The sequence below is a fragment of the Rhipicephalus sanguineus genome, chromosome 6 (genome assembly GCF_013339695.2).
Source record: "Rhipicephalus sanguineus isolate Rsan-2018 chromosome 6, BIME_Rsan_1.4, whole genome shotgun sequence".
Taxonomy (NCBI): domain Eukaryota; kingdom Metazoa; phylum Arthropoda; class Arachnida; order Ixodida; family Ixodidae; genus Rhipicephalus; species Rhipicephalus sanguineus.
The window spans coordinates 166075713-166102292 of record NC_051181.1 but is presented as its reverse complement, the minus strand read 5'-3'; the positions used below and the strand labels follow the sequence as shown (position 1 = coordinate 166102292).

At 49.2% G+C, this 26580-nt stretch overlaps 1 protein-coding gene across 1 annotated transcript in view; it reads right to left on the bottom strand.

The window, feature by feature from the left end:
* Nucleotides 1–256: 256 nt before the first annotated feature.
* The window catches only part of LOC119397000 (T-complex protein 1 subunit alpha-like), a 138419-nt gene continuing 112095 nt past the window's right edge, over nucleotides 257–26580 (bottom strand). Inside the window, 2 exon segments of the mRNA XM_037664413.2 lie at nucleotides 257–560; nucleotides 6914–7077. Coding sequence (XP_037520341.1) covers nucleotides 371–560; nucleotides 6914–7077 — 354 coding nt within the window. The 3' untranslated portion in view covers nucleotides 257–370.

Here is a 26580-nt window from a genome sequence, read left to right as displayed (position 1 = left end):
GATCTGGCGGCCTGATACGACGAAACATCACCATTTGGGCTGCCACACTGTCCCGTTGGACGCAAAATTGTCCTCAACGATTGTTTGGCACGGTGTATGTTAGGCTGTAGAAAAAAAATAAGCGCTGACCTCAATAAAAACACTTTAAAAACAAACAAGACGTTTAGGCTCCCGCATGGAAGCCTTGTTCACAATGAAGTATTTTGTCAAACCCTGGATTTTACGTTTTGAAGTTATGCAGACAAAGCCCACTTCACACGTGTGAGAAAAAAGCTTTTTATTCATACATCTTCTGCAGTGCCTGTAGGTCAATCATGTGGGACTTGCAAAGTGAATGCTATGAAGCCTATGAGCAGAGTGGTGGAATAGCTCACATGCACTCGTCTCTATCGTCATGACTTGATGGGCTGGGCTCAAGCTTGATTAGATCATCAATTCGCAAGATGGTGATGGCTGCTTCAGTGGCAAACTTCAGTGACTTGATTTTGGACACAGTTGGCTCAAGCACACCGGCCTTCTGGTTGTCACGCACTGTTCCCTCATACAGGTCCAAGCCAACCCTGAAAGAAGTGCTGCATTATTTAGCCTGCTGACACACACAGATGCTAACTAATGCTCAAGGCCCATCAAATACTTTTTGAACAATGCTACAGAGGTGCTGCTTCTGCAACATCTTTATCTGTCTGTCTAGCCGCCTATGACTTTGTGCTCTCCTGGCTGTTTTGTTATTGGGATATATACCAAAATTGGTATGGCATAACATTACTGCATGACGAACGTAAATGACAGGTGACATCGTGAAAATCATGACATGGATATCATGAACGGCATGATTTACATGCCATGGTCTTGGTCCTCTTGCGGCCGTTTCGTTAATTGGATACATATACCAAAATTGGTATGGCGTGACAGAATGTATGACAAACTTAAGTGACAGATCCTAACGTGCAAATAATGACACGCATGTCATGTACAGCATGATTTACATGACATGGTCCCGGGACGCTTGCGGCAATTAAATTGATATACGCCAAAACTGGCATTGCGCGATGAGACTGTATGACAGAACATAAATGACAGGTGGTAACATGAAAATTATAACATGCACGTCATGTAGGACAAGATTTACATGCCACGCATAGTGTGCTCACGGCCGTTTTGTTAACTGGATATATGCCAAAATTGGTATGGCATAATATGAGTGCTTGATGAACATAAATGACAGGTCATGCAATGAATATACCAGAATGTACATGCATGAAGGACTTCATTTGCCTCAAAGACAAACAAGGCAATACATGCAGCTCTTCACTGGCTGCTTTGCATTACATCGATTTCTACAGTGCATGGGATCTGCCCGATTTTTCACTGTCATCGCTCTTGCCATGCACGTGTTTGGTTACTCATTAGCGACAAAGGAGATGTACAGCAATTGCAAAGTATACTTCTTGCGTTCCTGCAATAAAGAATGGCACTACGGAGGGGCCCAGCTGCTGCATGTGGTGACAAAACTTGTAACACAGGTGTACATGTCTTCACTCTCCCTTCACGCCGCCTTTAGTTCTTGGTGCACTGCACGTGTTCTCTCAGGTTTTGTGTAGTGTGCGGTTATAGGCTCCCCAAGCTGGGCAAGGTGGCGCTGCAGTGCGTGGGTTTTGCCGCCTTGAAAAAACCAGCCGCTGGTCTCCTCACTCTTGCCTTTTGACTGTGCTCTCTAAGCACGTTCACATGCCCTACATGTGTTGTCTGCTTGCTGTGCACGTGCAGCCTCATCTATCTATAGCTTGCTCCGAATATTTAAAAAGATATTGGAGATTGAAAAACAAAAAAAAACATTTTCACGGTACGACTCTGACCAGAAGAGAAAGGTTAATCGACCGCCTCTGCGTGATTGAGCACATCGGTGAGGAACGGCGACATTTCTATGACATGAACATTGAGGTGACTGTGTGATTTCTGTAATTATGTTACCGGTAAAACACACCTTCGTTGCAGCAGTGGTGTCTGCTCGAAGCTGCCAGCAAAACCACAATTTGGCGTGCGCTTGTGTGGCTAGACTTCTGACAGCATGGACGCCAAGTTTGTCGTGCAGCTTTAAATTTATGGTGAGCCGTCTGAAGAGCTCAAATTTACGTCTGCCCTGTTGAGTCGCTTTCACAGGTGCGCACAAGAAAATTTTTATGCCCCCTGCGATCATGCATGTTTTCAGCAGCGGCTTCGGTTGTTCTGACAGCTGGGTGTGTCCAGATAAGATCGAACAAGAGGTCCCAGTCACCATTCTCGATTTTGAGGTTTACAGCCAGAACAATGGTTTCGAAGTTAGTCAAGCAAAAAAATTTTTGTTCGCCTGAAAAAAAAAAAAGTACAATTCTTGGCCACAAAAAAAAAAAAAAAAAAAACACTTTTCCGCCAATTTCGCGATTTATGAATTTTGAGCGCACCTAGGGAAAAAATGGTGCACTTCTTGGTCACAATATTTATTCCCCTCAAAGAACAAGTGAAATACAATCTTATGAGTATTATTTTCCTTGCTTGTCGAAGCACTTGTGAAGAAAAAAATCACAAACTCGGCAAATCGCACGAAGTGCCTGTATTTCAGGAATTTATTTAAAGTGAGGATAATAAAAATCGGCATGTATTAACTTTGATACGTTTGCTCTCTTTTAAAATAATTTTTGTGGTTTTATCGCGCTCCATTTTACTGAATAAATGGGCTGAAACGAAAGTGATTTGAAAATAGTTTTGAAATAACTTTGAAAACAGTTTTCTCAAAAAGGCCATTTTTAATTTTTTTAAATATCCCTCTGATTGAAGTCAAGGACGTCATCATGGTCCCTGAATACTTTTTACTGGTCATGAAACTCCCGCGAAAGTTTCATATAGGGACAAAAGTGGCCACCAGAGGCGCCACCGCAAGCAGAAGGGCATTGATCTGCCGCGCTTGGTAGGGCAGTTGCGCGTTCGCGGAAGCGTTTGCCGTCAAATACACTTCTTCAGATATTTTCTTTCTCCGTGTTCTCACTAACAAATCATAGCAGTGATTAGTATTGTCAATATGGTAGATGATGCACGTTGTCAAATTGCCCGAGTCATTGAGAGCTGGCAATGTTTTGACTGAGGGTGTCTGTCAAGTGACGCGTGTGTTCGTGACGTTCCTACATTTCTCGATTCCTGCATAGTCGCTTTCGGGCTTAAACCGAACACTGTGACTGGTTCTAGATGACTGACAGGTTAACATATTCTGCGCTAGAGGTTGTGGAGTAGCCGTGCACTGGTTGCACGTAACACTCATTTCGGACTAATTGTCACTTTATTCTATACGGCATCACGAAGCTGCAAATAGATGTTCGCGTGCCAAAAAAACAAGCCTGTATATCAGGCTAACTTGGCATTAATAGCTCTAAAGTACCTCTTGAGGGATACTGCTAGTGAAACATCTGAAACATGTTAGTGTCTTATCAGGTAACAGCTGATAAAAGCACTTTCGTCGGCGTTGAAAAAACGTCGTCTGGACTGAATGACTCGACGATTTCCTGAAAGCGCTTGTTCCGCCAGGAAATCGCACTTTCGGCATCGGCCGCCTTTTCTTCCCCGCATGCAACTTGCCACATGATGCCATTCCTTTACCGGAACCGACAGAGCCATCCGGCACTTGCGTCGAAACCGGAGGTGCCCAAAGCGACCGCAAACTGTCGCGCCTTTTCTTGAGTAATAGGGCCTGACAAGGGCACACCGTGTTGTCTGGCATCTTTAAACCATGTGAGGACGGCGTCGTTGACGGTTTGGTAGTTGCCCAGCCACAAGCATTTTCTTGAGGGAGCCAGCTGTGATTCTTGATGTAATTTCACGATCTTCTCCCAATCCTTCAGTATCGTTGCCACTGTTGACAGCGCAATATCACGCTTCCTGCATATGTCCACTTTTTCCTTGAGCGAAAACTGGCGTCGCTTCTTTTGAACGCTGGGGCCAGGAGAACTCATTGCCAAAAAAGCGACCGCACCACACGATCTCAACTTCGCAGCTTCAAACGACAGCAACTGGAAACGTGGTGAGAACAGCGGGACTAAGCTTACGACGTTGTTTGATTTGGTTTGACCAGTTTGACTGGTTGGTGACGCTCACGTTGATGTTGACGCTGATGGGGCTGCACCCGTTGAAGCGGGTTTCCCAGCGCATATCTGCTGCAGATGAGGATAGGCGTAAGCTTCAGTGATTTCCATACCGAAACATTCATGAAACTTCGTAATAACGAAGCATCTTGTTGATTTTGGGGTTAAATTACGTACGTTAATCTGAAATATTCGGTATTCTGAAATTCGTAGTACTGAAAGTTATTTACGTTGGCAATATAGGCATTTTGGCGGGGATTTCAAAAAAATTCGTTAATCTGAAAATTTCATTAATCTCATGTTCGTAGTAACGAGATTTTACTGTACCTCTGCAACGACGCAACAGGGCGCCGCCATTCTGGGCTCGTCGGAAAGAGCATTTCTCTGTATCCAAATTACCCGCTTCAGCTAGCTCCTCCATTCAGAAATAAGCGTACAAAAAGCAAACATTTGACGTTCATTTCGATGCCTCCGATTGGCTGCTTCTGCCATGTTGCTCCAGCACGTCTCGCCATTGGACCGATGCTCACTCCGGGAGAGCGTCGTCTGCTTCTCGTGTGTCACGAGGTCACGGCTGTCGAAAATCGCGCTACTTAGAGACGCATTCTGTGTTCACGGGTCGACGGTCATTTAGGGCATACAGTAAAAGCTCGTTAATTTGACATCCGTTAATAAGAAAATTCGGATAATTCAGACGGCTATTGGTCCCGGCCAAAGTGCATGTTAATCTATCGGACCAAACCTTCGTTAATTCGTCAGAATTCGGCTCTGCACCACTTCAGACAAATGCTCACAGCTGCCGCTACACAAAAGTGCGGTAAAGCAGCGCTGGCACCACCGGAGTGAAACCGAAACCTGAGTGGCATCGCCATCGTCATCAACTAGTGGGGGCGATCGCAGTGTGACCGAATGTCGGCGTCTTCTTTCTTCGCTCCACTGCGCCTCTTCGATGCCATTTTCCCTTGTGTTGTCGTGTCGGCACCGTTTCTTCTTGCGGAGTTCTTTTTTTCCGTTGTGACCGTGTTTGCATGCCACCACCATTGTGCGCTACAGTGATGGCAGCGCCGGAAAAGTGGCAGAAGTACGAAGCGAACAACTTTGCGGCTGAAGTGGAAATTTTGGAAGCTCTGAAGAACGGTGAATTGCGACAGCACGTTATGACCGACCAACGACTGGTATCCTGACCAGCCAAGGAATTATTAATGATGTGATGGCGCCCAGGAAGACCACAATTCTGACGAAGAATCATGCGAGGAGATGCTGCCGCGACCTCATCGCACCTCACGGGAAGTCTCGGAGGCGCTTTTAATATTAGAGGACGTTTACCTGAGCACTTCCGACAGTTTGCGTGCTGTTGGCCATTTGGAAGAGTTAAGAAAAATTGTAATGTCAGCCGGAATCTGCGTGAAAACGCAGACGACCATTACAAAATACTTTAGCAAATAAAGGTATGCTTCTCCAATTCGGCATTCGGTTAATTCGGCCATTTTTTCCAGTCCCGTCAAATCTGAATTAATGAGCTTTTACTGTAATTACACTTTCCTCTGGCAGCTTCAAGTGGAAGCTCAATCGTCAGATTACAATATCACGCCGCACCCGTCACGAACATCACAGACGCGCGTCTCCGACTGACTGTGCCCGGTTAGAGGTTCTGCTCATCATCACTTCGGACCTCGTGATGAAGACCATCCGGGGACAACTCTTTCTACTCGTGATCGAGCATGCGTACTTTGAAACATTGGGCACCGCGGCCACGCACATTGCAGCCGAGCTTTATCTGCTCGAAGTCGTGGCTAGGCCTAACTACGCTCACGGCGCCCATGTACGAGACGAATCCGAACTTTGTGGGCAGTAATATCCGAATGCCTGTTGTAAGCAGATCCGTTGTAACGAGGTTATACTGTATCGGCTTTCGCTTATACTCGAGTATATTCCCACATATCTAAACGCACTAGCGTTCATGCACCACCTCAATATTTATTGATCAGAGGCTTGAGTTAAGGGGGGATGGGGGGGGACGTGCCATGATGTCCTCCCGCAAATTGTTTCGCGGGATGTTCTTGATAAAAATATCTCGTGTGAGTCATGTGTTTCACAAAAATGCCCTTACTGGATTGAAATCACTGATAACTCGTATTTGAATGAACAAGATCAAAATACATATAATTCATATCATAGAGCACCGATTATGTGAGAAATTGGAGCTAAAAAGTGTTGACACCATGATCGAAACAGCTAATTTTATGTTAACGGACTCGTGAGTCGACTCACTCAGACTCAGATCAAGCCATGAGTTTGGTTGAGGAAAATTTTGGCGAGTCTCGAGTCCGAGTGAGCCCTAAGCAGAAAATACATTATTTCAGTGAGTCTGAGTGAGCTCCGCTTTTATTGCGGACCTATGCCCTCCAGTGCTTCATCAACCTAGCCAAAAAGCACGCTTTCATGTTCCTATCTAACAAGAATATGCTTAGGGATCCTCTACAACGTTTTTTCTGTAATTTCGCTTCGAAGTATTGGAAAAATATTCCAGAAACATTAGAAAATTATTCGATTTGCTTTGCACCCAAAATTTTGCTATTCACACAGCTCTAATTATAACATTTTCACGAGTTTGAACAGTAAAAAGTTTAACAAAAAAGAAAAGTTTTGAATATTCGCGCAGCACTGCTATTTTGTGTCAGATGAAACTACACTACATAAATTGTACATGTCATCGCAAAAACTTGGCCCTTTGCAGACATAACGGTCAGTATGCTCAAGCAGCGTGAACATGTACAGTAGTGACAATGCCTATTCCTGCTCACCACTTCAGCTGTGCGTGGTCCTGCTTGGTCTGGGAGCTATTGTGGTATGCCCGGAGTTTGGAGACTAAGTCGGTGGCATCCTTGGCAGCATTCACAGCCAGGGTCTTGGGAATGACCAGCAGTGAGCGTGCATACTCTGCTATGGCCAGTTGCTCACGAGAGCTCTGTTAGAGAAGGAAAAGGGAAGCAATCAATGATGCTTCTATGCCAATGCACAAATTACCACACTTGTTTGGGTGGAATTCTTCCAGCACAGCAGATGTTGTGCTCTGTGAATACACAACGTGACACATGTGACCCCACCATCACCAGTGCTTGACTCACTCAGCTCTGATGTCAGAAAGCGACAATTCAGACTTCAGACCCTTCCCCCCCCCCCCCCCCCACTGAAAAGTCCAAAAATACCAGATTAACTAGAAAAGAGTTACAGAGGCACTAAAGGATCTTTAAGTGCATTGAATGCTTAAAGGGGTCGTGACGCCCCCTCTAGTTTGGTGAGAAAACATCCTGCTGATAGGAGACGCTGCTATGAATCTCTCAGCCAAATCTTACAAGCAGAGTGCAAAGTGGCCATTTGCTCAGTCGCCCTCTTCTCACAGAGAGGCCAGTCCTCACTCGCTTTGGAGCTGCTGCTCTTTGACGTCGAACAGCGGGTAGCATGCTATTGGCCAATAGCAAACATAAATCAAGTATGGTGTTTGGATCAGATGCACTTCTTGCCACGAAGTGCCACTACGTGCCAGCGCAGTGTTCTGTAGTTGGCTAACATTACACGGTGAGCCACACTCACACACAAAAATAGCAATGGCAGAGAGCGATCGATTTTCATCACGCGCCGTGACGATCAACAATGTCAAACGAGGCAGTGCTATGAGCCACGGGTGTGCCACTAATTCCAAGAAACAATCCCTTCTCCTCTCCAGGCCTTACGGTAATCCCCAGCGTTGGCCGTGACGTCACCACCCATTTCTGATCATGTCATCCACAAAGAGAACCTGTTTGTCTGCCCGCAGGTATGCGCGCTGGCTGCTCTTCCTCCTTGCATGGTGACGAGGAACACTAGGCCAGGCGGAGAGACAAGCCGACAAACGGCACAAAGTGATGGACAGAGCAAAGGCCTCTTTTGGATCATCATAAGTAACTCCCTATTATGGCACTGTTCCAAAAAATTCTCAAAGCTATGTGTTTGTTGAAGATTCATGCAAAACTGCAATGCCACAACTAAATTTCGACCACTGGGTGGTTTATGGGTCCTTTAAAGCATGCGACAAGTCCCTGTAACTTCACTCGTTCTGGATGGATTTGACAAATTTTTGCGACAATCAATACGTGAGGCACTAAACTCGGATACCAAGGTCATTCAATGATTGACTGGAGAAGTGTGCTAGCTGGTACTGCACATGGTCAAGTTTAGCTTTGTTTCTTTGCACTAAGCATAAAGTAAAGCACTGAATTCAAAAGCAGCATGCTTCAGTGATTAATTGGAGAAGTGTGCTAGTTGGTACTGCACATGGTTAAGTTTAGCTTTGTTTCTTTGCACTAAGCATAAAGTAAAGCACTGAATTCAAAAGCAGCATGGGGCATACAAAGGAACTGAACAGACTGACATGGCCGGCACAGCCATGGTATGCCTGGGTGTGTGTTCCAGCTAACTCTAACTGCACTTTATGACTATTGCATGGGGCAAGTTTTTGTCGTCTGCCTAAGTCTTAGAGTGAGCACGAGAAAATGGTCCTTTTCATAAGTCTCGGGAAGAACTTTCTTGCCAGTATAAAAATACTCCAGCACACACTGCAGCAACCAAATTTTGCATAATGAAATGCTCTTTCCAAAAAATACAAGTCGCACAACAAGGAAGATATTACAGAACATATCAAAATTGAAGGTGTGTCTTTCAGTTGATGAACACAGCAATAAAAAACACCATATTGTCACGTGGTTGTGACGTCGACGAAGACAGCAGTCAGCACGTCCGAGATGAAACTGTTGATTTGGCCGAACTTGTGGCCGGGAAACTGAAAGTCAAACTACAGCAATACACTGATAGCGTCAAACAGAGCGTCGACTGTCGATCAACTGACGAGCGGTCAAGTGTGTCGGCTTTTATACAGGCGCTATCGAACTTTCCAGCGATATCGCTGGTGGCGGCGTTATCTCTCGATAAAGCTGGAACATTCGCGTGCGGCGCGAAATCTTAACACGATCTACTACAATCGAGAAGCTTCTCGAACACTGCTTCGCGGACAGCCTCGAGCGTTGATAACTGTCCTTGCTGGGCAAACCCAAAAAAACAAAAAACAAGAAGTGGGCGTGGCATTGCCCCCCTCTGAAAAAGCATCGTCCCGATGCTTGTGAAAGATCAAAGGAGAGAGAAAGAAAAAAAAAAAACAAACAAGTGCATACATAAATAAATTACAATAACAAAGGTAAAAGTAGAGTCCCCAGGTTCACTAACGTGCAAAAAACGGCTTAAGGCGCACGACATGAACGACTTCAGGTCGTGCGCGGTGTCGCTGGGAGTTCGTAATGCCGTCCGGGATGACCTCGTATTCAAGAGCGCCGAGACGTCGATGAACCTTGTATGGTCCGAAGTATCGCCGAAGGAGCTTTTCGCTAAGCCCACGTCGGCGTGTCGGCGTCCAGACCCAGACACGGTCACCGGGCTGGTATTCCACGAAGCGTCGTCGAAGATTGTAGCGACAGCTGTCGGTGTGCTGCTGGGTCTTGATGCGCAGGCGGGCGAGCTGTCGAGCTTCCTCGGCACGTTGTAAGTAAGCGGCAGCATGGCGTCGAGCGTCGTCGCCGGGCTCCTTCCGTAGACCAACTTGTACGGCGTCATCTGCGTCGTTTGATGATGATATGTGGTGTTTATTGGCGCAAGGGCCAAGAGATGGCCAAAGAGCGCCAGTTCATGGGACAAAGGATGAGAACAATGGTTGCGCTAAGTAGCTGTATAAGGGCTTTAAAATTCCTCGCGCTAAAGGCGGGTAAAACATATATATATATACATTAAAATAATGAGAGTGACGTGAAATATGTGTAGTGGAATGAATGACAAGTGGTCGCAAGAATAAAACTGAAGATATGACATCAGCACGAATGCCTCGTCAATGCCCTTGAGCCCAAGGGCCGCGAGGCAAGTGCTATCTTTAATGTATTCCCCGCAGCAGCGACCTCCGCTTAGAGGCCGTGCTACGGTTCACCTTGATATATGACATGAAAACTCTGTACATCGTTTAAAAAAGCAGACAGTGACTGATATGTAAAAAGCGGGTCCCTACCGATGAACATTGAAGGATGAAGTGGAAATTGCTGTCGGTAGGGTAATGAAAAGTGTTTTTTTCTTATAGCATCGAGTTCCTTGCACTGGATGAGGACGTGAAGGACAGTGAGTGGCTGCCCACATCTATCACACAAAGGTGGTTCGCCACCGGACAGAAGGTGTGTGTGTGTACTGTATGTGTGACCGATCCTAAGTCTGCAGAGTGTAACTTCTGTGTGGCGTGATTTTGATATTGGCGGCCAATTACCTAGATGCGGTTTGACAACGTGTAGCTTATTTCGTGTATGCATATCCCATGTGGTCTGCCAAAAGGCTCTGAGCTTTCTTTTCAGGAAGTGTTTTAAGTCTAGTGGGGGAATACCTAAGGATCTATTGTGACTGTTTTCGTGGGCGGATGCTGCTAGCTGGTCCGCCAACACGTTGCCTTGAATCTCGCGGTGCCCTGGCACCCAGCACACTACGACATGTTGTTCGAGTGCGTAGATCGTGCTTAAGCGAGAATACAGCGAGACAAAGACGGGGTTTCTGTGTCTTTTCAGAGTTTTTAAAGCTTTTACCACGCTTAGAGAATCTGTGTAAATCACTGCCTTTTGTAGTTTTAATTGTTGAATGTGTTTAACGGCCGCAAGTATCGCGTAAGCTTCTGCCGTGAAGATACTTGATTCAGGGTGTAGAATACCGGAATCCGTAAAGGATGGCCCAACGGCTGCGTAAGACACAGAAGTATTGGACTTTGAGGCGTCTGTAAAGAATTCTGCACAAGTGTATTTGTGTTGTAGTTCAAGGAAGTATGTACGGATATGTGCAATAGGCGCGTGTTTCGTTACTTCCATGAAAGAAAGATCGCAGTCGATAAGCTGCCACCGCCACGGCGGTAGTTGTGCAGCGGGAGCCAATAGACAGTGTTCGGAAAGTGGCACACCCGTTTCCTCAGCTAAGCCCCTCACACGAAGTGAGTAGGGCTGTCGCACCGAAGGACGGTGGTCGAAAAGGGCAGAACTAGATATATCATTAATTGTGGGGTGTGAGGGGTGTTCGTTGTCTGCGTTCACTTTGAGATAGTATAGAAACGACATGTAAGATCGCTGCAGGTGGAGCGCCCACTCGTTCGATTCGACGTAGAGGCTTTCCACGGGGCTGGTGCGAAAAGCGCCCGTAGAAATACGAATGCCCGAGTGGTGGACAGGGTCAAGCATCTTCAACGCGCTTGGTGTCGCAGACTGATAAATTATCGCCCCATAATCTAGACGCGTGCGTATGAGGCTTTTATAAAGATTCATCAGACACTTCTTGTCACTACCCCACGTAGTGCGTGACAATACCTTTAGAATGTTCATGGTTTTTATGCACTTGTTCTTTATATACTTTATGTGTGATATGAAGGTAAGTTTCGCGTCTAGAATTACGCCGAGGAATTTATACTCCGTTTTCACAGGTAGCCGCTGACCATGCAGATCAATGTCTGGATCGGGATGTAGGCCTCTCTTTCTTGAGAATAATACGCAAGTACTTTTTTGCGGGTTAAGGCTGAACCCGTTCTCGTCTGCCCATTTGGTTACCTTGTTTAAACCAAGTTGCACCTGCCGCTCGCACATTGAAAGGTTGCAAGATTTATAACCGATCTGCACGTCGTCGACATATGTGCAATAAAACATATTCCGTGGAATACACAGACGTAGGGAATTCATTTTTATAATAAAAAGTGTGCAACTCAGGACACCACCTTGCGGCACTCCAGTTTCCTGGACAAATGTTCGGGACAAGACATTACCCACTCGAACACGGAACGTGCGATTGGACAAATAGCTTTCGATTATGGTCAGCATCTTTCCTCGGACACCTAAGTGGGATAGGTCTCTTAATATTCCAAATCGCCATGTGGTGTCGTAGGCCTTTTCCATATCGAGGAACACCGAAAGGAAGAATTGCTTGTGAACAAAAGCGTCGCGAATTTGTGCCTCGATACGGATAAGGTGGTCAGAGGTAGATCTACCCTCTCGAAAACCGCACTGGTATGGGTCAAGTGATTTGCTGGCTTCGAGGAAATGTAGGAGCCGCCGATTTATCATTTTTTCAAAAACTTTGCACAGACAACTTGTTAGGGCTATTGGCCTGTAACTGGAAACTAAGGATGGGTCCTTACCCTGCTTCAGAATCGGAATTATGATGGCTTCTTTCCAGGCCGAGGGGATCTCGCCGGAAAACCAAACAGCATTGTACAGGGAAAGGAGGGTTTTTTGGGTTTCAGAAGGCAGGTGTTTCAACATTTCATATACAACACGGTCGGAACCTGGGGCGGATTTATTGCATGAGTTCAGCGATGCCTGTAGCTCAGCTAAGCCGAAAGGTTCATTGTATGCTTCCTCGTGTTTTGTGGATTTGCGCTCTAGTTTCTGTTGTTCGATTTTTGCTTTGTGTCGTTGGAAAGCTTCCGTGTAGTGTGACGAGCTCGATACCTGTTCGAAGTGTGCACCTAGGAAGTTCGCCTGGTCTTCCAAGCTGTCACCTTGTGTGTTTACTAGGGGAAGTGAATGCGCTTGTCGGCCTGCTACCCTACTAACCATGTTCCAGACTTTAGCCTCCTGTGTGTATGAGTTAATTCCCGATAAAAATTTCTGCCAACTTTGCCTTCTTGCCTGTCGGCGAGTTCTCCTGCCTTGTGACTTTATGTTTTTAAAGCTGTCCAGATTCTCGGCTGTCGGCGAGTCCCGAAGCAGCCTCCATGCTTTATTTTGTTTTTTGCGCGCGTTTCGACACTCAGTGTTCCACCATGGCACACGTCGTTTGCCGGGCAGTCCAGCTGTTTGTGGGATACACTTCATTGCGGCATCAATCAAAAAAACTGTAAAGTAGTCTACAGCTTCATCTATGCTCAAAGCATGCATGTTGGTCCAACTTAAGAGAGCCATTTTACGAAACTGTTCCCAATCGGCTTTGTCAATTTGCCATTTGGGAACCTGTGGAGGACATCCATTAACTATTGGGGTGCTCAGAACTATAGGAAAATGGTCACTTCCATAGGGATCATTAATGACTTTCCATGTTAGAAGGGGCAGAAGTGATGGAGATGTGATGCTGAGGTCTATGGACGAGTAGGTATTGTTCGCAAGGCTATAGTATGTTGGCTCTTTTTTATTCAAGAGACACGTGCCAGAAGAGAAAAGGAACTGTTCAATTAGACGACCTCGCGCATCGCAGCGGGAGTCACCCCATAGACAGCTATGCGCATTAAAGTCCCCAAGTACAAGGTAAGGTTCAGGGAGCTCATCTATTAAAGACTGAAATTCATGTTTTTGCAGCTGGTAATGTGGAGGTATATAGAGAGAGCAAATGGTGACGAGTTTGTTCAAAGAACCGCTCGAACAGCCACTGCCTCAAGGGAAGTTCGAAGAGGTAAATGTGTGCATGCTACTCCTTGATTAACTATAACCGCTACACCCCCGGATGGCACGATGGCATCATCCCGGTCCTTCCGGAAAATAATGTAGCTGCGTAGAAAGTTCGTGTGTTTGGATTTTAAGTGTGTTTCTTGTACACACAGCACCTTTGGTGTATGTTTGTGTAAGAGTTCTTGGACATCGTCGAGATTTCTAAGCAGTCCTCTCACGTTCCATTGTATAATTTGTGCTTCCATATTGGATGTCAGGTAGTGCTGTGTGTACGAGAAGGAAGTGGGTGTTGTTTAGGTCGAAATTTAGAGCTCAGGCAGCAGGGCCGTCGTCGGGCCCCATTATCGGCTTTTTGGTTTTCTTAGCGCGCTCCAGGGAGCTACGCCGCTCTTTCGGTACCAGAGGCACCGGAGTTGTGTCCATTGCCTCGTTTGAGGCACTGGACGCCCGCGTATGCGAGCTACTGGCTTGTTTGTCCGACCTCGCCTGGCGAGGCGTGGTCGTGAGACCCGACGACCCTGGAGTCGCCGGGATCTCTGGCTTGGCAGGTGGGGACTTCGCCTGGTGTGACGAAGTCTTGGACGCCACCGAGCCGGAGGGCGATGTGCTCTCCTTGGCCTCTACGGTGCCGGAGCTTGTAGTGGCCGCCGGTGTGGTCAGATTCAGAGTAGGCGGGGCAGCCTTCGCTGCTCCCACCATGGGGGCGGGTGGCGTTTGCCTCGGCACGCTGCGAGTGGTCCGGGCAAACGCGATAGGCCGTTGTGGTGCTGCCCCCCGTCGCACCACTTCGGCAAAAGATGTTCTTGCTGGAAATGACGATGAAACTCGCTGTCGTGCTTCTCGGAACGTTATGTTTTCTTTTACTTTTATCGTGAGTATTTCTTTCTCTTTCTTCCAGGCCGGGCAGGCCCTGGAGTACGCAGGGTGATCACCTTCACAGTTCGCGCAGTGAGTCCCATCACCAGCGCAGTCATCAACAGAATGACCCGTCGTTCCGCATTTTGCACAGGTCAGCTGCCCTCGGCAGCTTTGAGACGCGTGACAAAATCTTTGACATTTAAAGCATCGCCGCGGGTTTGGTATGAAAGGTCGTACAGCAAGCTTGACGTAGCCGGTTTCAATGTTTTCGGGTAGTGTGCTGGAGGCAAAAGTAAGTATCAAATGCTTGGTCAGTATTTCGGTGTTGTCGCGCCTTATCTTGATCCTTTGGACATGAGTGACATTTGAATCTTTCCATCCATCTAGTAGTTCTTCCTCGCTGAGGCCAATGAGGTCCTCATCGGACACTACACCTTTGACAGTGTTCATGGTCCTGTGCGCGCTCACAGAGACGGGGATGTTTCCAAACGCGACTAGATGTGACAAATTAATGTACTGTTGCTTGTCTTTTAATTCGAGGAGTAGGTCCCCGCTTGCCATCCTTGTGGCCTTATATCCCGTTCCTATGGTGTCTTTCAAGCACTTAGCAACAAGAAAAGGTGAAATGGCTCTAGCTTTTTCAGATGTTTGTTCACAGTGAACCACGTGGTATTTCGGAAAATTGTCATTGTTTTTGGGCCAGAAGAATTGGGATGCATCGGTGCGTACCCTTTTTGGGGCACGATCGGTGGAAGAGGGGTTCGAGGGTCCCATGGAAAAAGTCGCTTGTTCGGCAACGGCGCCTACCACCCACCACGGAGCCCAACAGGGGGACGTGGCAGAACATACGAAAAGTCTGCGCAACGCCAGCAGTACGCCGTCACTATAACCTAATATGGTCTACCCAAGGTTGGGAGCCACACACGGTTAACCCTTGCCGCCAGGAAAAATCGGAAGTAACGAGAAGGGAGAAGTAGACAGGAAAGTTTAAAAGTGAGAGAGAAAGACGAAGATGAGGCGAGAGAGAGAGAGACAGGAAAAGGCGACTGCCGGTTTCCCCTGGGTGGGTCAGCCCAGGGGTGCCGTCTACGTGAAGCCGGGGCCAAAGGGGTGTGTTACCTCTGCCGGGGGGCCTTAAAGGTCCAATCACCCAGCGTCGGCTCAACCCCCAGGATCCCCTTTTCCCCGGACACGGCAAAGCCACGCACGGCTAGGCGTGGGAGGGGTCGAAACCCCCCGTTAGCTCGGGTCCGTGGTGTCGCTACACACCAAACGCCTGTTTCCAGACGCCCCTGCGGGGCATCTGCGTCGTTTCTTGGACGGCCGTGTTGTAAGCGAAGGTCACGTACGGAAGGACGGCGTCTCACGTCTTGTTCTCAACGTCGACGTACATGGCCAGCATGTCGGCGATGGTCTTATTGAGACGCTCGGTGAGGCCATTGGTCTGCGGGTGGTAGGCGGTGGTGTGGCGGTGGCTAGTCTCACTGTATTTTACGATCGCCTGAGTTAGGTCCGCAGTAAAGGCGGTACCTCTGTCTGTGATGAGGACCTCTGGGGCACCATGACGCAAGACGATGTTCTCCACGAAGAACTTCGCTACCTCGGCGGCACTGCCTTTGGGCAAGGCCTTTGTATCGGTGTAGCGGTTGAGGTAGTCAGTTGCTACGACGATCCCCTTGTTGCCGGAAGTCGAAGTCAGGAACGATTTGCTGGACGGCCGGTGAGATGGTTCGATTGGCTGCAGAAGTCCCGCAGGCCTCGTCGGCGGTGTCTTCCGTCGCTGGCAATCTCGGCAAGTCTTAACGTAGTGGGCGACGTCAGCAGCAAGGCATGGCCAGTAGTATTTTTTCTGTATTCTGGCGAGCGTGCGGGAAACACCGAGGTGCCCAGCCGTCGTGTCGTCGTGTAGGGCCTGGAGGACCTCTGCTCGCAATGATGAGGGCACGACAAGAAGGTAGTCGGTTCGAAATGCCGAAAAGATCTTCTTCATGAGAATGCCGTTCCGTAAGAAAAACGATGGCAGTGCTCGCTTGAATACCTTCGGAACAACGGCGGTCTTGCACTCGAGGTACTCCATAAGGCCCTCCAGTTCCGCGTCGGCTCGTTGCCTTTCGGCGAAGTCGTCGGCACTTATAGTTCTGAGGAAGCAGTCGTCGTCGTCCACTTGCGGCGGCGCGTCAACGGGGGCTCGGGACAGGCAGTCGGTGTCAAGAGTGTTTTCGTCCGGACTTGTACACGACGGTAATGTCGAATTCTTGAAGCCTCAGACTCCACCGTGCGAGACGACCTGAAGGGTCCTTCAAGTTAGCTAGCCAACATAAGGCGTGATGGTCACTGACAACTTTGAAGGGCCTGCCATAGAGGTAGGGGCGAAACTTTGACGTAGCCCAGATGATGGCAAGGCATTCCTTTTCTGTTGTGGAATAGTTGGCTTCTGCATTGGATACTGACCGGCTAGCATAACTGATAACCCTTTCAAGTCCGTCAGTCTTTTGCACAAGGACAGCACCGAGTCCTACGCTGCTTGTGTCGGTGTGTATTTCCATATCGGCGCAATCGTCGAAATGCGCAAGTATGGGTGGCGTCTGCAGGCGTCGTTTAACTTCTTGAAATGCTTGCACTTGCGGCGTTTCCCACCTGAATTCGACGTCAACCTTCGTGAGTTGCATCAGTGGCTCGGCGATCCGTGAAAATTCCTTGACGAAACGTCTGTAATAGGCGCACAAGCTGAGAAATTGGCGCACGGCCTTCTTGTCGGTGGGTGGCGCGAAGTCGGCGATGGCAGCTGTTTTCCGCGGGTCTGGGTGCACTCCAGACTTGCTGATCACATGACCCAGAAACAGGAGCTCGTTGTATGCGAATCGGCACTTTTCTGGCTTCAGGGTCAGTCCAGAAGTCTTGATTGCTTGAAGTACTGCCTCAAGCTGCCGGAGATGCTTGTCGAAGGTCGAGGAAAACACGACGACGTCGTCCAAATACACAAGGCACGTCTGCCACTTCAATCTGGCCAGTACGGTGTCCATGACGCGCTGGAACGTCGCAGGTGCCGAGCAAAGACCGAAAGGCATGACCTTGAACTCAAAGAGGCCGTCAGGCGTTATAAATGCGGTCTTTTCTCGGTCTCTTTCGTCTACTTCGATCTGCCAATAGCCGGTCTTGAGGTCCATCGATGAAAAGTACGTCGCGTTGTGAAGTCAATCCAGGGTGTCGTCTATCCGTGGGAGGGGGTACACGACCTTCTTCGTGATTTTATTCAGGCGCCGATAATTAACACAGAAGCGGAGTGTCCCGTCCTTCTTGTTCCCTAACACCACGGGTGACGCCCACGGACTCTTTGATGGCTGGATGATGTTGTCGCGAAGCATTTCGTCCACTTGTTTCTTTATGGCCTCACGTTCTCGCGTCGAAACTCTGTAGGGGCTCTGTCGGAGTGGTCGAGAATTTTCTTCTGTTATAATGCGGTGCTTAGCAAGGGGCGTTTGTCGGACCCGCAATGACGACGAGAAACAGTCCTTGTACTGCAGGAGCAGGGTTTTGAGCTGGTCTTGCTTGACCTTCGGAAGGCTCGGGTTGACGTCAAAATCCGGTTCGGGACCTCTATTCGTCGAAGCAGGTTCGGCAGCATCGAAGTGGGCGAAAGCATCGCTGGCGGCTACACATTCGTCGATGTAGGCAACCGTCGCACCCACGTTGAGGTTCCTATATTCGTGGCTGAAGTTTGTCAGCAGTACCTTTGCTTTACCGTCATGCAGCTCGACGATACCTCTTGCGACGCAAATTTGACGGTTCAGGAGTAGTTGCTGATAGCCGTCGATTAAGCCTTCAAGGTTCGCAGGTTTTTCGGTGCCGACGGAAATAAAGACGCTGGAGCGCGGCGGAACGGTCACCTGCTCTTCTATCACCTTCAGTGCATGGTTCCCTGGCGTCGCGTGGGGTGAGAGCGCTTTGTCTGAGGTTAGTGTTATCGACTCAGACCTCAGGTCGATAACGGCGCCGTGGTCACTTAGGAAGTCCATTCCGATTATCACATACCTGGAGCAGTTTTGTAGGATTACAAAGCTCGCAAGATAAGTCCGGTTATTGATGGTGACTCTCGCCGTGCAGACACCAATCGGCGTTATCAGGTGGCCTCCAGCAGTCCGTATTTCGGGTCCACTCCAAGCGGTCTTTACTTTCTTCAGCTTGGTGGCGAATGGCCCACTGACGACGGAATAGTCGGCTCCGGTGTCGACGAGAGCTGTGACGCTGTGGCCGTCGATAAGAACATCGAGGTCGCTAGTCCGTCGTCTTGCGTTGCGGTTAGGTCGTGGCGTCGGATCACGGCTTCGTCGATTCGTCCCGCTGTTTCGACGTTGCGTCGTCAGGTTTTCTTCGGGCCGCGAAAATTCGTCGTGAGGTCTCCGTCCGGTTTGTGTCGTGTTCTGAAGGTCTCGTCGCGTTGTCATCGTCGGCGGCCGCGGAGGATCTTCGGCATTTCGTCGTACAGCAACCGCACCTCCATCGGTTTCTGCCCTTAGTTTCCCGGATACGAGCTAGGCGACCGGCCCCGGTTTGGGCCAGTGTACTGCCGGCGGTGCGGTGACATGTAGCGGCCGGGCGACAGCGATCGGGAAGGTCGTCGTTCTTGCCACTGTGTTCCGGTGAGGTAGTCGTCAATGTCGCGAGGCTGTTCGCCTGGCTGCGGGCGCGGCGCGTTGATGGCGAATCCGCGTAGCCCCATCTGCCGGTATTGGCAGCGGCAGTACGTGTGGCTGGCCTCCCCGCAGTGGTAGCAGAGCGGGCGGTTGTCAGGGGCACGCCAAACGTTGGTCTTTCGGGGGGCGCATCCTTGTCCTGTCGGCGGGCGGTATGGCGTCGGTGGTGGTGGCGGCGGAACTGCTGCGGTGGCGCGGCGTCTTGACGCGGGCGAGGAGGGGGGGTGTTGCGTCGGGCTGCAGCAGCATAGTTCATTGCTCGCAGCTGCGGCTGCGCTGCATAGGGGGTGCCCAACGACTGCTGTATTTCCTTGTGGACCATGTCGGCGATCGAATCCACTTGAGGCTGCGCTGAAGGCAACAGCTTGCGCAGCTCCTCCCGCACTATCGCTCTGATGGTTTCCCGTAGGTCGTCGGTGCCTAGCGAGTGCGCTTCGGTGTAGCCTGTCGACAGGATTGAGCGGTTGTACTGCTTCGTCCTAATCTCGAGGGATTTTTCAATTGTTGTAGCCTCCTTTAGGAATTCGGTGACAGTTTTCGGTGGGTTCCGCACCAATCCTGCAAAGAGGTCTTGTTTCGCTCCCCGCATAAGGAAGCGCACCTTTTTTTCCTCAGGCATGGCAGCATCGGCCAGGCGGAAAAATCGCATCATCTCTTCCGTGTAGATAGTGACCGTCTCATTCGGTAGCTGTGCTCTTGTCTCCAGCAAAGCAGCGGCCTTTTCCTTGCGGACGATGCTCGCGAAGGTATTGAGGAACGTCGTCTGAAAGAGGTCCCAGGATTGAAGGCTCGATTCATGGTTTTGGAACGTCTTCGCGGCGTCTTCTAAGTAGAAGTAGACGTGGCGCAGCTTCTCTTCAGTGTCCCAGTGGTTGAAGGCGGCGACTCGCTCGTACGTCTCCAGCCAGCTCTCCGGGTCTTCAAACGACGATCCACGGAAAGTTGGTGGCTCCCTTGGCTGTTGCATCACTACCGTTGTAGGCGGCAGGGGGTCTGTCATCGTCTCGGCGGTCGATGTGACGGTCTTCGGCTGCCTGGCGTTTTCGGGAAGGAGCCCGTACTCTGGTTGTAGTCCCTTCTGCCGGCGGCTGGTTTGAGGATCCGGGTTGTCCTTAGAGTCGTCCTCTTCGCGGCTTGGGCTTGGGTCAGCGCTCCGCGGTGGCGTCCGGATCATGAAGCAGCACCTCCACCAGATGTCACGTGGTCGTGACGTCGACGAAGACAGCAGTCAGCACGTCCAAGATGAAACTGTTTATTTGGCCGAACTTGTGGCCGGGAAACTGAAAGTCAAACTACAGCAATACACTGATAGCATCGAACAGAGCGTCCACCGTCGATCAACTGACGAGCGGTCAAGTGCGTCGGCTTTTATACAGGCGCTATCGAACTTTCCAGCGATATCGCTGGTGGCGGCGTTGTCTCTCGATAAAGCTGGAACATTCGCGTGCGGCACTACAATCGAGAAGCTTCTTGAACACTGCTTCGCGGACAGCCTCGAGCGTTGATAACAGTCCTTGCTGGTCAAAACCCAAAAAACAAAATAAGAAGTGGGCGTGGCAATATATACAAAAATATTTAAAAAAAAAAGAAAATTCAAAATATATCTTCTGGAGATAACTGACCCAGGAAGAGCATAAAAAATAATAAAAGCTCTGAACAACGCTGGTATTCACACACATAAAAATAACCTCAATGAGGAACTTCTTCATCACTTGTGCCTTACTGCGATGCAGTTCCTGGTTTTGAAGGAAAGAAGATGTTGACGGCCCCTGCCGGCGGCAAGTCATCCTTTTGTCCACTTTACTTTCTTCACATTTATATCCCAAATATTACAAATAACATCTCCTATACTTTCCTTGGCATTATTCTCTGTTAGTTCTCATAAATATAGTTCCTGGTTTTAGTGACACACAGGTGCACTACGCCCTGTTCACACAAAATATTTGTTTTATCATGAGAAAAGCCCAGCTGGTGTTCCAATCGAAACACCGCCAAGCGTGGTCAGCTTCAAATTCACCCTTCAAATTCGATGATACATATCTCGAATTACAGTGAACTCCCGTTAAGACGAATTCTTGCTTATGCGGAACAACAGACAACCGTTTGTTTGGTTTCCCATAGACTCAATGCAAAAAAAATTCCCTCAAGACGAACCGCCCAACTGTAATCTTCTGTTAAGACGAACTTTCGTGGTGATCGGCAGCGCTGGCGATTCTGGGAAACGAACACTGCAGTCTTAGGCATTCAGGCGACAGAGAAAAAGCAAAAAAGCAAAAAAAAAAAAGCGCTTCCCGGAGCAGACGCCAAGCAAATTGCAACGTTCAGCGGATAAAGCCGGTATCCCCCCCTCACCCCCAGCCTGTGGGTGAGGGAGGTGCGGGCTTTAACAGCAAAGAAAGCAACAAAAAGCGTAGGGGGATTTACAACTGGGACCCCCAAGCCATTGCGTCCTTTTGTATTCCCCCTCCCAGATGGAGTACAAAGGGGAACAGACGAATTCAAGAGCTTGGGGCGTGAAGGGGAGTGAATGCAAGGGGAGTGAAGAAAAATAAAGAAAAAGCGACAACGGCAACAAAAATTGCCTGTGCATTACAACTGAGTACGAAACCAAACCACATTTTCGTCAGAGGGGTCAGGTGTATTGTCATCGCCATCACACAATGGCGGCCGAGCACATTTTGTGGTCAGTTCGCGTTGGTTCGCGTAGGACCTGTGTGCGTTGTATCTGTTCCCAGTGAAGTGCAAATTGTGATTAGCCATTTTCATTATGGAAGTGCACGACAAGGGAAGGCTATTTTGTACACTGAATATAGCTGCGTCGTGTCTTTTTCGTGTGCGCAAGGCTTGTGATCGTGAGCAGCGCAATGGGATATCTTCAGCTGCACGTCGATCAAGAAAAGTTACGACGGGCCGAAAACGAGAAAATATCCAGACCTCGAAGAAAACCTTGCAGACTTTCTTACGCAACTCAGCGTATCATGACTTTGTCAAGGCAACAGCAGGCGACCGAGGCGTATCCAGAAGTGATCTTAGAGCCAGCAAAACAGGCTCACAGAAGAAAAGGAACTGCCAGAATTCGAAATCATACAGTGGAATTCCAGAGGCTTCGGGAACAGGCGAAAGCGCTCACGTTTCCCTCTTCCTCCAATCCCTTTGCTCTCAACTGGCCGTCTTGGCACTCCAGGAATCTGGCCCAACCCCGACCCTTCCCGGATACCGTAAAAACCCGCATATAGCTCGGACCCGCATATAGTCCGGGGTGTAATTCGGGGATAGCAAACGTGAGAAAAAAAGTTTTCACCCGAATATAGTCCGAGGAAAATGGAAAAAATGCATTTATTGACATTTCATTCATCGTCGTCGTCGGACGCACTCTCTTCCGAAGCTCCCTTGTCGGAAATGTTCTCCCACAGCACATCATCCTCAGTGCCATCAAGCGCGTTCGAGATGGAGCACTTTTTGAAGGCGCGGCAAACGAGCGCCTCTGGAATGCAGGCCCAAGCCTCGACTATCCACGAGCAGAGCATCGCTGGCGAGGCCCGCTTCAGCTGCCCGGCAGGGGTCACTTCTGGTTCTCTGGACCTCATCCACTCCACGTACAGGCGCTTGACATGGTCCTTAACCCTTTAATGCCTGAATTATGAAAGCACCGAAGAAAAAATTTTGTTTTTCATTTTTCTGCTTTAAATAGCAACCTTAACTTAAATCAGCAGTTGTATTATCTAAAATGCAACTTTAATGCATACTTCCCGGTATGTCGCGAATTCGCGACAACCGGCACTTAAGCCAATAGTGGTTCAATATAGGGATATGTTCAATGCAACGCAATTATGGCATCCCCGCATCAATGAAGCGGATCTGCTCAGGGCGACGTAACCTGGCGTCGTCATTGTCATTCAATGCAAGTCTGACTTTATTGCCTCCTACCAATCACGTGACATCGTGTCGGCCACCGTGTGGACCCTAAACTCCGCCGCCCAGTATCTTGGGAGTCGACAGAATGACATGAAGGTGACGTCACCGAGAAATAGATCTAGCTCGCCACGAGACAGTCCTTTGTTCGGATTTTTTTTTTTGCGTCGCAAACAGATTGCTCTGCTGAACGATGGGATCCATGAAGGTGTCATAAAAAATTCCTTGAAATATTCAATAGGAGCTCGGACAGTGTCCCATTGAGGAAGAGCAGTTTTTCACTGTGGCATGTTTCGCTGTTCTTGGCAGTATTTTATTTTCCACCACACTGCATGTTTTAGAGGCACAAGCTTGGTTGGTCTACCACATCTTCGTCTTCATCCTCACTGCTCGATGCAGACACCACTCGTGCTTGTGCATGAGGATCGGGATCGACATTGTCGTCTTCGCTGTCACTGAGACAGCTCTCGTCACTTTTATCTTCGGGTGGCAAGCGCGTGCGAAGCCTGTTTTCCCATAAAATGAGCTGAAGTTCATTATGAACTTGTCATACCGGCTGTCCTCACTGACTGACTCAAATGCCGGATGTCGCGAATTCGCGACATACCACAGAAGCGAGGATCGTGCAGGAAATAACGTACTTGAAAACAACGTGACATGTCGTATGCAACCTTTTGTATGCGTGCACACCGAAAAATTTTTATAGCAGATGGAACTTACGTCCCTCGGGCAACGAAGAAGTGAGAGCTGTTGCACGTGCTTCGCGCTCTCCGGCAACTGATACACAGCACTGGGTTCCAGCTTGCAATACCTTAATGCAATGGCGCTAGATGTCTCGTGCTGAAAGCTACGTTCACCGCAAATACGTGACAGCCGCCGTTGAAGGCAGCAACGCGTTTCGTGTGTTACTTGGTCGGCGTCTTTCGGTATGTCGCGAATTCGCGACAACCGGCAGTAAAGGGTTAAATGGCTTATTAAGGCACACATCAAGCGGCTGCAGCTGTGATATCATCCCTCCTGGGATGACGACGAGCTCTGTGCGGGAGTCGCGCAGCAGTCGCTTTACGGAGTCGGCCAGGTGACACCGAAACGCGTCGAGCACAAGCATCGAAGGAAGCCCCAGCAGTGCTCCGGGCCGTCGACACCACACAGACTTTATCCAGTCAAGGACTAGCGATTCGTCCATCCACCCCTTGTCCTGGCAGCGGACGACAACATTTTTTGGGAACTTCTCCCCCTTCGGCAGCGTCTTTCGTTTGAACACCACGTAGGGTGGCAGCTTGCGACCGTCAGCTGTGCAGGATAACATTACAGTTACCCGCGTTTTTTCGTTTCCAGTCGACTGCACGATAACTTGCCTGGAGCCTTTTTGATGCACCGTCAGCGCCGAGGGCATATCCAGGTAGACCGGCGTTTGATCCGCGTTGCCGATCTGGTCCAGCTGAAAGGGGACTACCTTTCACAACGCAATTATGTACTTTTGAAAAGCCACAAGGTGCTCTTCGTAGCTCTCTGGTAGCTTCTGGGAGATCAACGTACGCCGACGTAGGGAGAACCCAGCGCAGCGCATGAAGCGAGACACCCAATGCTTGCTCGCTTTGAAATCCTCCGGCTAAATGCCTTTGTCTCGAGCGATCTCCCTTGCCTTCGCTTGTAGCAGCTCGATGTTGACAGCGAGATGTGCAGCTCGCTGCTCCCGCACAAAGTCTGCGAGTTCTCGTTCCACGTCAGGAAATGCTCCATTTTTTGGTCCGCGGAAACTTTTTCGCTGGCCGCTGCATGCAAAGAGGGCTTCCTTCTGCTTCCGCCAACCGTGAATACTCCGCTCGTTGACTCCGAACTGCCGCTCCGCGGCACAGTTGCCGATGGTTTCGGCAGCAGCGATAACTTTTCTTTTAAAAGCAGCAGAGTACCGACTGCGCGGTCCTGACATGGCGTAAAATCACAGGAGAAAAATCGAGGACGTCGTTATGGGCACCAAGTTGAAGCAAAGGCCACTGACCGACTGACCAACCACTGTTGCACGCGGGGGTCCGTAAGACTAATGCGCTAACGCCGCTAACACTACCTAGCGCAGAAGCGCGCAGACACCTGATGATGATGATAGCACCGCGCTATGCCAAAACCAAAACTGAATTTGGGCCGAAAATTCTTGGGACCCGCATATAGTACGGGGCCGAAATTTCGCACCCTAAAATCTAGAAAAAAACCCCGGGCTATACGCGGGTTTTTACGGTACTGCCCCTACGTAGGCGGCTCCACCACTTCCCTCCTCGTGCATAAGGTGTACACGGTGATTCAGATCGATGTCGATCTGCACCTCCCGTACGACTACTGCACGGTCTCAGTGCTCCCTCAGCGGAGGGGGCAACCGTCGATCCATATTCTGAACGTGTATTGCCCCCCTCGTCTCTCAAGGGTGTCTTTCACGCAACTCTTCCATCAGGCTCTGTGTACGGCGGCCCTTCAACCCCTTGTGATAGTTGGAGACTTCAATGCACCAAGCCCTCACTGGGGCTACCACTATGAGAAGACCCGGGGCCGACAGCTTAAGGAGCTCATCTCCTCGCTCAATCTCACGTTGCTCACTGATCCGGCACATCCCACACATTCCGGTAACTCAGTGTCGCGTGACACTTGTCCCGACCTTTCCCTCACCCGTAACATACGCGATGCTACGGGGGAGAATCTCTATGAAACTCTAGGTAGCGGTCATTTTCTGCTCCGTATTGCCTTCACACCGAGTCAGAAAATGCGTCACCACTGGGGCCAGGCCTGTCTTACCGACTGGACCAAATTCAGCTCGCAACCCTAATCCTTAATTCAGGCGAATATGCGGCGTGGGCATCTTGTGCCCTTCATACGCAACAATCGCATACTCAGACACTTGCTAACACTAATGTGACTCCCGCCATCGACCCACACCTCCGGCATCTCTGGGATGCCCGCCGCGGAATAATACGCCGTTGGCGGCGAAACAAGCTGAGCCGTAAACTCCGCTCCCCCATCGAGGCCCTCACAGCAGAAGTGGCTGCATATTCTGTGCAGCTTGCTGACTCAAATTGGATCGACGCCTGCACGAAGGCAGCAGGCCAGATGAGCTCGAAGAGCACGTGGCGACTTTTCCGGAGCCTTCTGGATCCATCCACAGGGGTGAGACGGCTGAAATTGATTTGGGAGCAGTTTTGGGAGCAGCAAAATTTCAATTTAGGAGCAGGAGAACCTTGTTTGGGAGCAGTTAGCGGCATTTATTATGTCGTTTTTGGAGCTTGAAAAAACAAATTTGTAGTAACTTGGAGGAACAAGCACATATTTTAATCGGCTTAGAATACACATAACATTCAAAGAGCCTTTGGAGAAAGCTTTTTTTAACAGATTATTGCCAGGTATGAACTACACTACCTTTTTACAAACCACGCAATTTATATAACCCTGGTAACAACATATGAAATAGATAAAAAAAAGTTTTTGCCAGTAGGTTCACTTTACATTTGAAAATAAGAAAAGAAAAAACATCACACTTCTCAAATA